The sequence below is a fragment of the Ylistrum balloti genome, unplaced genomic scaffold (genome assembly GCF_031769215.1).
Source record: "Ylistrum balloti isolate Yb309-2 unplaced genomic scaffold, AGI_CSIRO_Ybal_v1 Utg370360, whole genome shotgun sequence".
NCBI lineage: Eukaryota > Metazoa > Mollusca > Bivalvia > Pectinida > Pectinidae > Ylistrum > Ylistrum balloti.
The window spans coordinates 502,881-518,344 of NW_026782255.1; the positions used below are offsets into that span (position 1 = coordinate 502,881).

The following is a 15,464-nucleotide window of genomic DNA, read 5'->3' on the forward strand; positions in this document are numbered from 1 at the left end:
AATGTAACGAAATATATGTGTATATAAGTTTCTTTAATCCGTATAAACTAAGAAGATTATTTGGAACTTAAATATTGTCTTTTAAAGTCCATAATTGAACTTGCATTTATATATCGTAACAAACGAACGCAAAATAAGTTATCAAAATATCTTGTGTCACGTGTTATAATAAACAGATGGCATATATTATCTTAAGTCATCTATTGCTATCGTTTTTATTGTCTGCAGTGTTCTGTTACTATCATATGTACTGTCTCCAACCGTCTAAAGCTATCATATGTACTGTCTCCAACCGTCTATAGCTATCATCCTTATTATCTCCAACTGTCAATAGCTATCATATGTACTGTCTCCAACCGTCTATAGCTATCATCTCTATTGTCTCCAACAGTCTATATCTATCATATGTACTGTCTCCAACCGTCTAAAGCTATCATCTGTACTGTCTCTAACCGTCTATAGCTATCATCTGTATTGTCTCCAACCGTCTATAGCTATCATCTGTACTGTCTCCAACCGTCTATAGCTATCATCTCTATTGTCTCCAACAGTCTATATCTATCATATGTACTGTCTCCAACCGTCTAAAGCTATCATCTCTACTGTCTCCAACCGTCTAAAGCTATCATCTCTACTATCTCCAACCGTCTATAGCTATCATCTGTATTGTCTCCAACCGTCTATAGCTATCATCTGTATTGTCTCCAACCGTCTTTAGCTATCATTTGTACTGTCTCCAACCGTCTATAGCTATCATCTCTATTGTCTCCAACAGTCTATATCTATCATATGTACTGTCTCCAACCGTCTAAAGCTATCATCTGTACTGTCTCCAACCGTCTATAGCTATCATCTGTATTGTCTCCAACCGTCTATAGCTATCATCTGTACTGTCTACAACCGTCTATAGCTATCATCTCTATTGTCTCCAACAGTCTATATCTATCATATGTACTGTCTCCAACCGTCTAAAGCTATCATCTCTACTGTCTCCAACCGTCTAAAGCTATCATCTCTACTGTCTCCAACCGTCTTTAGCTATCATATGTACTGTCTCCAACCGTCTTTAGCTATCATATGTACTGTCTCCAACCGTCTTTAGCTATCATTTGTACTGTCTCCAACCGTCATTAGCTATCATCTGTATTGTCTCCAACCGTCTATAGCTATCATCTGTACTGTCTCCAACCGTCTTTAGCTATCATATGTACTGTCTCCAACCGTCTATAGCTATCATCTGTATTGTCTCCAACCGTCTATAGCTCCCATCTGTACTGTCTCCAGCCGTCTATAGCTATCATCTATACTTTCTCCAACCGTCTATACCTATCATCTGTACTGTCTCCAGCCGTCTTTAGCTATCATCTGTATTGTCTCCAACCGTCTTTAGCTATCATTTGTACTGTCTCCAACCGTCTATAGCTATCATCTCTATTGTCTCCAACAGTCTATATCTATCATATGTACTGTCTCCAACCGTCTAAAGCTATCATCTGCACTGTCTCTAACCGTCTATAGCTATCATCTGTATTGTCTCCAACCGTCTATAGCTATCATATGTACTGTCTCCAACCGTCTAAAGCTATCATCTCTATTGTCTCCAACAGTCTATATCTATCATATGTACTGTCTCCAACCGTCTAAAGCTATCATCTCTACTGTCTCCAACCGTCTAAAGCTATCATCTCTACTGTCTCCAACCGTCTTTAGCTATCATATGTACTGTCTCCAACCGTCTTTAGCTATCATATGTACTGTCTCCAACCGTCTTTAGCTATCATATGTACTGTCTCCAACCGTCTATAGCTATCATCTGTACTGTCTCCAACCGTCATTAGCTATCATCTGTATTGTCTCCAACCGTCTATAGCTATCATCTGTACTGTCTCCAACCGTCTTTAGCTATCATATGTACTGTCTCCAACCGTCTATAGCTATCATCTGTACTGTCTCCAACCGTCTTTAGCTATCATTTGTACTGTCTCCAACCGTCATTAGCTATCATCTGTATTGTCTCCAACCGTCTATAGCTATCATCTGTACTGTCTCCAACCGTCTTTAGCTATCATATGTACTGTCTCCAACCGTCTATAGCTATCATCTGTACTGTCTCCAACCGTCTATAACTATCATCTGTATTGTCTCCAACCATCTATAGCTATCATCTGTACTGTCTCCAACCGTCTATAGCTATCATCTGTATTGTCTCCAACCGTCTATAGCTCCCATCTGTACTGTCTCCAACCGTCTATACCTATCATCTGTACTGTCTCCAGCCGTCTATAGCTAACATCTGTACTGTCTCCAACCGTCTATAGCTATCATCTGTATTGTCTCCAACCTTCTTTTGCTATCGTCTTAATTTTCATCTATTGTTCCCTGTCATCTACTGTTCTCTGTCATCTGTTTTTCTCCGGCATCTATTGTTCCTTTTCGTTTATTGTTCCCTGTCATCTATTGTTCCCTGTCATCTATTGTTCCCTGTCATTTATTATTCCCTGTCATCTATTGTTCTCTGTCATCTATTGTTCCCTGTCATCTATTGTTCCTCGGCATCTATTGTTCCCTGTCATCTATTATCTCCTGCCATCTATTGTTCCCTGTCGTATATCGACACCATCGTCTATGGTTGTATCTTTTTGTATTGTCTCCCGTCTCCGTTTTCATTGTCATGTATGTTCTCTGTTGTGTCACCACCTGTAAAAGTGTATAAAGATCAACAAGCTGCATTTTACTGTACATAGGAACAATCACTGCTGGGACAACTGTGGAATGCAAAATAGCCAGGATGAATTGTGTTATCTTATTGGAAAAATATCGAAACTTGTCTATGTTCTGCCCCCATGTCTGGGGTTTTTCTACTCCGTCCGTTTTATTATGACATGCTATCATTAAGGTTCCATGAGTTGGACGATCAATGACGTCAGCAGGTAAACAACAATATAATGTTGATAAAAACATATATTTTGCAGAGAGAGGGGGCGGGGCATTTTTATACACAGACTCAATTTAAAAGATTCCTGAAAAAGTCGACAATGGATTAGAATACTGGGATTACATCATCAATATAACAATAGTGAACTTAAAGATCGTGAACGTTACTCGGTAACATGTCTTCCCGAGCCAATAGTGGCGTGTTTTAGGAAAAAAAACTAGCTTTATTAATTTTTTCTCTTCCGGTAGCCTCACATGTATGTTTATCAAAATGTGATATTACCACTGTTGATCATTACGTCAAAATTACATGTGAAATGCTAATAGATACACAAAGAACAAAGAAAATATCGACATGTTGACAGATTCTTAATTCAAAAACAAAATTTATGAAACTATGGCAAAATAAGAACAAAAGAGAAATTTACACGGATACTCCTGAAAAAGTACAAGAAAAGTAAGACAAGGTGTTCCGGAAAGATAAGTGCCTTCTGCTTCATCGGCATCATCCGTAGATACACGTGTTATAACACATCTGAATTTTGTTAATGACAAACAATAATTTAATACTTTATATATATATAACACCCAAGGAGAGTTCGTTTTTTTAAATGTGATAAGATACAATTCATATATATTTTTACAGTCTATGACAATCTTATCAAATCTTTTCAAATACCGTCCGATTATTTACTGATAGTAGGTGCCCAATCTGTTTGTGAGATACGTTTCGATAACCCGTAAAGCGAAACGGTGTTACGAAAGGTTTACGATATCGATAAGAGACGGACCCGTTAGTTCAATTGTATTTTGTTCTTCCTGGTTAGCACCAATAAAGTAGGGCACAATTTACCAGCAATCCATTGTAGCCAACAACCGGCTGGGTCATCTACAGGGGCCGTCTACTCATATCCCAGTATTACCAAGCAGCAAATACTCACCTCTGGTACAAGATGAATGGTGATAATCGTATTGAGATTCCATGGCAGACTCGAAGGTATATATAATTTTAATCTATTCGAATTTTCTATCAACGAAAGATTAATTAATCAATTCATCCATCCATTCAAACTTTTGGATACAATGATAGTTATGTTAAGTGAAAATGAGGCAAAAAATTGAATAACTACAAATGGAGATAGATGGTTTAATCAACATCGATGAAAAAATATTTTGAAACAGAATGCGTAATTTTCTGATTATCTCTAATTTGTTGTTAAAAAGGGTTGTGTAAATTTTTAGCATTAGAGATTTTGTCCCTCTTTTATAGATTTCGAGTTTGAATAATTTTTCACTCATATTTTAAAGTTTCAGTAGGTGTTTATCTAACTTTAAAACAAATTGTAGAACAAAAGAATAAGAGATATAGGAAAGTCGCAGATATTCGATTACGAGAAACAAATACATTTGGCTTCATGTCTTTTTGATTCAGCAGGAGAGAAAGTGTTAATGTTAACATAATTTCACGTCTGATGATTTTTAATTTTGTTTCTGGCTTTTATACAAATTCAACATGGTGATACACTATATCTTATCTCGACATATCAATAAAGTTGTGTTACTTTGAGTTGCATTACATGCTACGCACAGAAAAAAAGAAAATGGGGATTTCTAAGAAAGCAGATGACGCTTACCCTTTCGGAACACCTAGTTTTACTCTCCATGTATTTCACATCCGTTTCATCCATTTTAAATATGAATTTAGAAGGTCAGTATTTTCTTGATGCTTAGTTTTCAGTATGTTAAGTACAAGTGTTGCAAAACATTGATAAACACATCTTTGTTAATTTGTTGTGTACTGCATTATTTATAAAACATGATAATTTGATGTGAAACGAACAATAAACCAAGACATTACGATAGCGTATCAAGTAAGATATAAAGTTAATACAAGGAAGTATATACTTTGATACAAGCACAGAGACTTGGCACGATTTTCAACACACGGTTCATATATATGATTGAAGTGACAATATATATATATATATATATATATATATATATATATATATAATGACCTTGGGTTGGGAGTTCGTGCAAAATCCCTGTGGATGCACGTATGGAAAAAGCTCAATCCATGCATTAAATGTTGATACCCATGGATTTTTGTAAAACATTACGTCCAGTTTACCTTCTTGGGAACAACGGTGAGTTAAATCAGATAGCCATTATTTACCTTTATTCAATAACTTGTCATTATACAAAATCGAGTTAAACTTGGTTGTTAATATTTAGCACGATTCGGTAAAGGACCTGTTTCACAGTAAATCTTTGTTCTTTAATATGTGTTATTTGTAGTGCCCTAGTAAACCTCAAAGAGTGTATGTTTAAAAATCACAAAGTCACCGATAGCCCGTACTATGACCTATTTCATGATTTTTTCTTATGGGTGTAAGCCAGGGTGCAAATCTTACCCCAAACTTTGTTTGAAAAACTATAATAAATAATCAAATTGGGTCAAATACTCTTCATTAAAGTCTGCTGCATGTTTTGAACTTGAATGCATAGCAAAGTATTACAAATTTAAAAAATAATCAATGATTTGCTTGAAATTGTACTTCAAGTATTAAAACATGAGAATTCCCCAAAAATTAAATTTATCAGATTCAGACCGCCATGCATGGACGGGCTGGACCTTGTGTCAATTTAAGGACAAATATGACATATGTGAATTTGACCTTGCTGCAGCTTCAAGTGACACTGTAAGTGCATTAGACATGTCTCTGTAGTTTTGGGCGAAAATTAAACTTATCTTCCATGGAATCAAGTGACCATGCTTTCTAACCTCTCCAAAGTCACACTGTCAAGATATTTTCACAAAATTGTTGATATATTTAACACTTTAGTCGTCCCCAGATACCTTGGTATAGTCCATATATCTCACCAAGAAGCAGTCACACACAATACTGTATTAACCAAAGCATTTTATGGTGATGAGGTCACTCTTATCTTAGATGATACCTATATCTACCTCAACAAAAGCAGAGATCACCAGTTTCAAAGGGCATCATATGTAGGGCAGAAAAAACACAACTATTTGAAGTTCATGTCCATTGTACTGCCTGGTGGGTATGTTTTAGACACAGTTGGACCTTATCACGGCAGTATATACGATGCATCTATAACTAAACTCATCTTGGAGAAATTTGGCATCCTGAAATCTTGGCTGCAAGTAAACGACAATATGATTGTGGATCGTGGTTTCAGGGACGTCTTAGATCTTCTTGCTGAGCTGGGGTATGATACTAGAATGTCGTCGTTTTTATCAGCGGGGAAATCACAGTTGGACTCTCAAACAGCTAATAGCGATCGCTGTTTCACCAAAACACGATGTGATATAGTCCTACCAAGGACGTCTAAAACAGTGGATGTTTTTCAAGGGTCAAATTCCTTCTATTTATTTCTTAGAGTTCACTGATAAGCTAGAATCACATTGTAACTGCTTGTTTAAATGCCTTCAGAGGTCCCATATATGTTTCAGATCCACTTAGAGTGGAGCGAGATACGGAAATGAAAAGGTTCAGCAGGATACTGAAATGGTTCAGCGAATGCTTTTGCTCCTACAAAAATACGACGTTTTGGCAAAGCGAGTTGATGAAGACCACAACATGACACGCCGAGCCAAAAGTGAATGACAGAAACTTGAAGCATCTCATTCTCTGATCCGGAATACCTAGAGACCATCACACGCGGTATGTAACAAATCAAACAGTCACATGGTAACATTATGGAACATCACACAGGTAACAGAGGATTATGATATTTGGGTCTACCAGCATGATGATGATTTCCTTCGAGAACAGAATCATTCTCGTCACAAGCCCCAAACGAAGTACAATGTTTGAATTCAGTTTAAGGAGAGAATGAATCTGACGGTCATGTGAAGGCATACTATTGTTTATGTCCTTCAGGAAAGTACGGTGGCTGATTGGAAACATTGGAATATCTCTTTGCTTAACGGAACGTGATATTGGGAGACCACAATACCGCGGAGCGCGAAGGGTTAGGGTTAGGATTCGGGTCTCGCTTCGTGATATCGTGGTCTCGTAATATCGCGTTCTATCAATCAAAGCGATTTACGATGTCCCCAATCAGCCATCGTAGGAAAGAGAACTTCTTGCATGTATGCCCACATTGCACCAATACAATATTACTTAGAGTACAGTTTTATGTCAATTTATTTATTTATATATATTGAGAAAAACTTCGTCAGTGTCGTAACACATGTATATAAAAGAGAAAAGAAAAGTATGCTAATAAAATTTGAAATATTTTCATGATTCTGCCATCAAAAGAAAATCTGTCCATGGAACAATTTATACTGGTCCCAGAATTCGAAGACATTTTCGGTATTTCAAATACACTTTTGTAGCCAAAAATGTGTAAATATTTTAGGCGAACAGCAACCGTAAGTTTGTGAAACAGTTTTTAAATATTTGTTGAAATTTTCATGAAAAATTATTATTTTTCCCAGTTAAACTTCCATAACTTTTCACATTTGAAATATTTAGCTATATATTTGAGTTCAGAACATGCAGCACACTTTCACGGAGAGGATTTGACCTAATTTTATGATTTATTATAGGTTTATGAACAAGAGTTTTGGGGTAAGATATGCAACCTTGCTCACATCCATGACAAGGATCATAAAATAGGTCATAGTACAGGCCAGTGACGTTTTGACTTTTTAAACACACTTCTTAGGAATTTACTGGGGTACTTCAAACAACACACATTGACGGTTAAACTGACATGTGAGCAAAATCGCATGTACCGTGAAACAGATTCTTACACAACTGGAGAGCCATTGGCAACATCCACTAGGGTATCGTTTCGAGAGCAACACAGCTTAATGGGAATGTATATTTTGGTCCAATATATACTAGACAAGGATATTTTTTTAAACTGATATTTATTTTTGTATATATCACGTATTCTTACAACTAGAAGTTTGACATGCCTATTGACATTTAACAATCGTGTTGTATGCAGCTTTTATGGATTTAAACACACGTAGAGAATTTGCATATATTTGTCCAATAAAAGTAATGACACGACTATGTACACAAGCTTAATCGTCATGCATATCGGAAATGCAAATATTGGGATTGACAAACTTCATCTATACAGATTATGTAACACGCGTGACACCATGACATCAAAGTAATAGCTGTGTATTTATTTGCCACTTTATCTAATCATCCTCTTCATGATACTTATAATAAATTGTCAAACGTTTAATTTAGAGTATTTTTGCTTGTGTCGTTTTCATTGAAGTGAGATTATTTTTGAAGTAGATACATTTGTAGTGAACAAATAAATAATTTATATTAAACTAGTTTTTGCCCCGAAAAAAAATTTGTAAAATTACGTTTAATACATATAAGTATTGCTACTCCGATGTAACAAGTTTGGTCGAGTGCCGTACGTATCATGAAATAGGAAAGGAAGCGAAGGATATATTAGAGCCGTTACATTCACTGTAAACATTTCACGCTTCCATTAAGACAAATTGCTCTGAATAGCATGTGACGGGTCTCCAGCATGTTGTACAGTGAGGTAGTTACCAGCTAAGGAAACCCCGCCTCAGTCTGACCCTGGGTTGTTCACGGGGCGAAAAACCCAATATTCAAACATACATGCATGTTTCCATTCTAAGACCTCATTGTGATGACTGCAGATTTTTGTTGTGATTCTAACCAACATTATGATGGATTATACAACATATCTACTCGAGCTATACTTTGTTGTATTTCCTGTTATGTGATCTAGAGATGTGGTTTATCAGTGACCAAAACAAGTATCTTTAACTGGACTTCCTACTGAGTGAGACACTAAAAACAGGTTTATTCTACATCCGTTATCTAGTGACATGTTTCCGGCTCATTAATCCATGCTTTACATCAAAAGTTTCCAGGCGGTATATTATGCTTTATGTAGTCGCAAATAATTTCAATCTAGCGTATAAGCGCATGTGTGAATAAGACAGTCTAATATCTCCATACTCTTGTTTTTTATGCGACATCTGTACGTAATTTGATAAAAAAAATTACCATTATCTATGTATAGTAATTAAGATAGAAATAAAACAGAGAGAATAATACATTGGTTTCCAAAGCACACAAATGTCTCATTTCTAGTATGTTTCCATAGCGTAAGTGTGTCTCATTCATTGTCCCACGTGTTTTATCTTTATTTGTTTTATTTGTTTTCTCAACAATAACTGGATGCAATCTGAGTATTTACAGATATTTACTGCCTCTTGGTCCGCCGATCATTGTCACTGGTCAAGGGATAAGTTTAGTGACAACATATCATACTCTTGATAATGTCTTTAATATTCACTGTTCTCAGAATAAGGGTAAAACGATCTTCTTTGCGCACCCTTATCCAGGGATGTTGCATGAGCACTTAGAAATGAAATTTTTCCTTCCTTCCTTCCTTCTTCCTTCCTTCCTTCCTTCCTTCTTCCTTCCTTCCTTCCTTCCTTCCTTTCTTCCTTTCTTCTTCTTCTTCTTCTTCTTCTTCTTCTTCTTCTTCTTCTTCTTCTTCTTCTTCTGAATTGTGATCCTTGTTTTCTCTACTCTTTCCCTAAATCTATCTCAATGCATCTTTTGCCGTCTATAGGTTACATATTCCTAATCTTGACAAAAAGAAACTTCAATAAATTTTGACACTATTGAAGCGTCTTTGAATGAACCTAGAGTTCTTCCTCAAATGCCCAAACGTCAAGTAAATTCGAATTTGTAACTGCAAAAAGTCCACTAATCATATGCTTATGTCATCCTACCAAATGTGATAAGTAATTGGTAGCCAATGGTAAGGGAATAGCAAAGCAAAACTGTTAGAACTGCCTATGGCTAATTCTAGAAATACGAACTCATAACTCAATACTAGCACTGCCATGAAAGAGCTAAACAAACTACCCCTGGGCTTAAACGATAGGTCTTGATAAGAAAAAGTTTAAAGCTGTTGGACTTGAAGGTTGTAATGATCAGAAATATTGCATTCAAGTCTGTCTTAGGATTAAAGAGTCATGTTTGTATTCCAACAGGGTAGTTGATTTGTTTATTACAAGGGTTCCAGTATTGGGAAGACGAACTGTAAATCAATTTTCAATTGGAAGCTACAGCAATCTTTTGAAAGAACGATCACGTGTTTGTTTTATCTAATGAGGAAACCGGTAGGTAGCGCATTTGAGTAATCAATACTGTCTAGAATGTAACATGAACAGTGTCACATGATCTTGTGACTGCCTAGGTTGCACTCGGTTATCGTTTAACATCACAGGAAAAATGGCGCAAGCGTCACTTCCTCATTCCGAGGTTGATAAGGTAACATCCGACCCCATGTCTTCATGTGATTTTGGTAAAGAAGGCAACATACCATCCTGTCGTGCTGTGAGATTTGAATGACTGAAATAAAATCTTTCGAATTGGACGTGACAACTCGGTGATACCTCTAAGAAACGTATTCTGTTCTTGGGAATATGGTCAGGCCCTACATCATCAATGTTCTCAGACTTATGTGCTGCAGTACAGAGAAACAGTTGTTTGTGGGTTATAGAAAAATAAGGAAACTCATTCTGTTGTCTTTGCCTAGCCACGCTTAATTCTGTTTCTATTGACAAATCACTATTTTCATGTTGTTTTAAACTTTTATCTAGTTTACAACAATTGCGAAACAAGTTATGTCAACTTATACTAATCACTCTTTTTGGCCCGGATGTAAGCGCGCGAGGGGTCTTATTGTGGGAGGAAACCGGAGTACCGGGGGAAAAACCCATGAATTCGGACAGGTGACCCCATACCTTTTCACGTCCGTTCCGGGAATCGAACCCCGGTCGGCTAGGTGAAAGGCGAGTGCGTTACCACTGCGCCTGGTCACGCTAAATTCTGTTCTATTGACAAATCGATACTTTCCCTTTTTATTTTGCACGGCCACCCTAGATTCTGTTTCTATTGACAAATCGCTATTTTCGTGTTGTCTTTGCCTTGTTACACAGGAGGTTAAGTTTTTGTCATTTTTCTGGCCCAAGAAATAAATTTTAGTATATGGAAAGTTGAATATATGGTTATGATGTCTACACCCTTGACAACATAATTTGATATCTTTCTTCACCAAAGAGTGATACTTCATGCATTGGTCAGTGACTGCGATTTCGTTTACATGTGGTACCTTCTCAGCGGATATCGTAGGAAGAAAATAGATACGTCCTGCCCATACGTCTTGCGCTCTAACGAAAAATATGACAAATAATGTTAGTCTAGACGAGATAGGTGTATGATCTCTCAAATTTATAAACCAACCCCTGATAACCCTTTGCTAAGCGGTGGTTGCCCTTACTACATGTAGCGGAGAACATTGCCGCCAAACATCGGTCTGCATTCGATCAAAGTATATCTACGTTGACCTGATTTGTGTTGAGAGGGTACAATTGAATTTCGGTGAGACCTCTCAACCGAGGGGTACTTTATTACTCTATTTATAAAATGAGAAAGCCGAAACTGTCAACCACTTATATTATATCACTGCTAAATCATATTTGCTTTTTTTTACAGACACAAGCTAATAATAATTCAATATATATCTTTAATCGTTTCCATCATTTCAACACTACACGTGTCTTTCTCACGAAGAAGCTTGCTGATATATAACATTTCAGAGTAGATACACTTCAAAACATACATATAAAGTCACGTGGTGACGATATTATAATGTTTAAACAGACTTTCCTTATTTTTTATGCGATAAAGTTGTTTACTTCTGATTTTAATATATGTGTACTGAAAGCCAACGGAAAATTTGTCTGTAGCTTAAAAATGGCGATTGAGTTTGAAGCTTGGCGAGGGGCCAATATATTGCACCACGACAATCGTATAAGCAGGCCGGTGACAGTACGTATACAAGCATATCTCCTTAGTGTAATAAAAGAGTACCTCAGTCGCTGTTATGCACGCGTACGTCATAAACTACTCCATTGCAGAATTGTTAAAGTAATCCCTTCAGCATCGTGATTTCCTCTGCGTTTTCATAATGAAACCTGCTGGCATTGCAAAACAGTGTTTTACTTTAAACTATCGGTTAATGTTAACTTCTTTTTAAGAGGGAATTTTTAAAAAAAAATGTTTTGAGCGTCATATAAAAAATAAATAAAAAGCAAGGCATTTGAATCTATACTGATTTATTTGTCAAAATAACCTCCTTTGCATCGCCACACACATGTTCCATTTAGTTTGTCGGCGATTGGTACCTGATTGGTAGAAGTCAACATCATGTTACTCTCACAAGCCCTCCATAGCAGCTCTCAGCACATTATCATTATCATATCTCTGGCATCGAGGGTTTTTTCTGCTTGAAATAGAGGTGGACGTCATGGAGAGGTGTGTCTTGAAAATGATAAGACTAAATGAGGGGTTAAGGCCATCGCAACTCGACTGGTGTGGACTGGCGCGTTGTCCTGGTGATGCAATAATCATAGACTGGTGTGGATTGGCGGGTTATCCTGGTAAGATTTAAAACCAGACTGGTGAGGATTGCACGTTGTCCTGGTCATGTAATAATCATAGATTGATGTGGATTGGCGCGGTATCCTGTGAAGGCTAAAACCAGACTGGTGTGGACTGGCGCGTTGTCCTGGTAAGATTAAAACCAGACTGGTGTGTATTTGCGCGTTATCCTGGTAAGGTTAAAACCAGACTGGTGTGGACTGGCGAGTTATTCTGGTGAGGTTAAAACCAGACTGTTGTGGACTGGCGAGTTATTCTGGTGAGTTTAAGACCAGACTGGTGTGGATTGGCGCGTTTTCCTGGTGAGGTTAAGACCGGATTTGTGTGGACTGGCGAGTTATCCTGGAAAGGTTAAAACCAGACTGGTGTGGATTTGCGTGTTGTCCTGGTAAGGTTAAAACCAGACTGGTGTGGACTTGCGCGTTGTTCTTGTGAAGTGAAAACCATAGATGAACTTGGTCTACGGTATGATGAAATAGATTGTGGTAGAAAAAGAAGTAGTTACTCATTTTCAGTACTAACAAATTGTCAGTCTAACCTTTCTGGTGAACCTGGAGGCTTTAGACTTCTTTGTCTTTGGAACGTGTATCTATTTCACTGTTACCTGTTTATTTCCAGGGTAATAATGATAAAGTCAGGTTTCATCACAGATTACAACCCTAAAATGGAAGTCGTCTTGATAGAGAATAGCAAGGCTGATGGTGACCTTAGATTGTTTCAAGTCAACTGAAAGCATTCCTGCAGGCAGTCTTGCACATACCTTGGACAGGTGTAGTTTGGCATGAAGCATGCTGTGTATGGCTCCATATGTAGAGCCTGCTGCTTCTACTCATAGAATGATAAGGCGGTTTTCAGTTTTCTTTCACCACTTTGGCACAGTGTCAATGTTTTCCTGGTCACTTACATACATGTTCTAAGGGAATGACTACCAAAAAACGACAGTCACTCGCTGTTTAACATGTTTAGCAGCTTGACTCACCAAGAAAGAAAACTTTTTCACTCAATATACAGGTTTGTCTATTTTACTAATGGAAGGTATACCTCTCCAACAAAGTATTGTGTAAAAACAATTGTTACAGGAATATGATCATATTTGATATCAATAGCTAGTACAAAGACTTGTTTAATTTTATTTGTGGTACATTTTCTCATCATGTGTGAAAAAAAAAACATGTGAAGTTCAATGCTTTTGATATCCTCTCACGGTATTGATAAAGTATCGTAAGCATTTTATTTCTTTTTCATAGATAAGCCCCTTATACCTATGACATAACAGCGAACACCGATTTATAACCATTTATAATCTTTTTTTTATCCCCCAGCGGGAACTTCTTGAGATCCCATAGATAACGGATTATATTGTCCTGGTCAGGATTTTAAATTTTACTTTGTCATATTTCTAACGTAATCTTAAGAACAATGGATTTACGAACACAGTAGTAAGTTCTCGACTGTAAGTATCTCTCACACGGTTTTCGTCTGGTGAGATAACGCATAATGATACATCGGATTTCAACCTTTTTCACATGTTAGATATGTATAAAAGTCTTTAATCGATGAGATGCATACCACATGTACAATTATAGCAAATAATATACCTGGTATACTTTAGTTATAAAAGTATGTGTGCTTGTAGGTATGACACTTCAGGTGTTGAACACCAAAGCTAGTTCTATAGGGCTGCCTTACAAAACTTATCATTCGGCAGTTAAATAAAGCATACATTCAATATCGTATAGTTGAAGTAGTCAGGTAACAATACATGTCTCTTACACCGAGCCAAAGACTAGAGGAGGGGGGCGTATGTTATCTTTTATGTTTTTACTTGGATAAGTTACGGCACACTTTTAAAATCATAAAATACTCAAAGAGATATACGACATTTTTTTATCAGCCTCTAAAAATCAGGAATAAAACGCCAGTGATTTATTATGCATACTTACATTTCGTGATTCGAGCAAGGGATCGTGAATAGTGTAAAATGATAAAGAATGGATGATTTATGTCTCGTGGCACGTATAACTGCCAATATGTCAGCCCTTGTGATCCTGTCAAGATTAAAAGATTTTACAGGAATTTAAATTATCCTCCTTAGAACATTGTTGTGGTGCACAACAAGTGTCATGACTCATTTTTCTATCATTAAAGAAAATAGAGTAATGATCATGAAATTTTGAAGTATTTATTTTTTTTGGGAGGGGGGGATTGAAATATCAAAGACAGGGTCATAAAATTGCATGTCCTTTAAAAAAAATAAACATAGTGTCACTAGTTGGTATAGAACTGATGTTATTAGTGAAAATAGCAATTTGTGAAAAAATGTGAATTACACGACAGTCCGATACTCAGGAAATATAATAAGGTAAGTGTATCTACCGCCAATTTTATATTCCCCATACCTCATCAACAGCCAGTTTCTGGAGGCTTTTTTTATCTTATTTAAACTTATCTTGGTACAAAGACCAAATGGGAAGGAACACACGAACACACTGATAAAAGGAGCGATTTGTCGTTCAACATTGTCCAACTTACAACTTTCGTGTATAAAAAAAGGATTTGTGTGGTCACATTCTGTCAAAAAGATATTAATCTTGAAACCTTTTGTGTTAGAATTTCTTACTTTTGATTTTTGCAAGAACAGTTTTTTAACAAAAATAATCGTATTATTCTGAACCTCTAGAGATTATTAAGATTTGAAAATAAACTATATGATATTGACAATTGAAGACACATTCTAAAAGTTAGATTATAATACATATCCTTGTGAGTAATGCTGATAAGAAATGGGAAAATTCTGGAAAAAAGGAACATATAGAAACTACATGTGGCAGTATCACCTGATCATATGAATTTTAGGATGATTTACAACAAAGTGATCTAACATAAAATACACAACCCGAGGTACACATAAAGTGATGTCCTCGTGAAGGACATGCTTACTCTTTTATAGTACAGTGCGACATATCACATGATCTGATCATCTGTTTATCTACAAGACTTGGTGACCTAAACATTCATTAT

The 15,464-nt window shown here is 36.6% G+C and overlaps 1 protein-coding gene across 1 annotated transcript in view; it reads left to right on the top strand.

Moving 5' to 3' along the window:
- The first annotated feature begins 10,229 nt into the window (after nt 1-10,229).
- Nucleotides 10,230-15,464, top strand: part of LOC132553846 (protocadherin Fat 4-like) — a 35,546-nt gene continuing 30,311 nt past the window's right edge. Inside the window, exon 1 of the mRNA XM_060218129.1 lies at nt 10,230-10,302. Coding sequence (XP_060074112.1) covers nt 10,230-10,302 — 73 coding nt within the window. The remainder of the gene's footprint in view (nt 10,303-15,464) is intronic.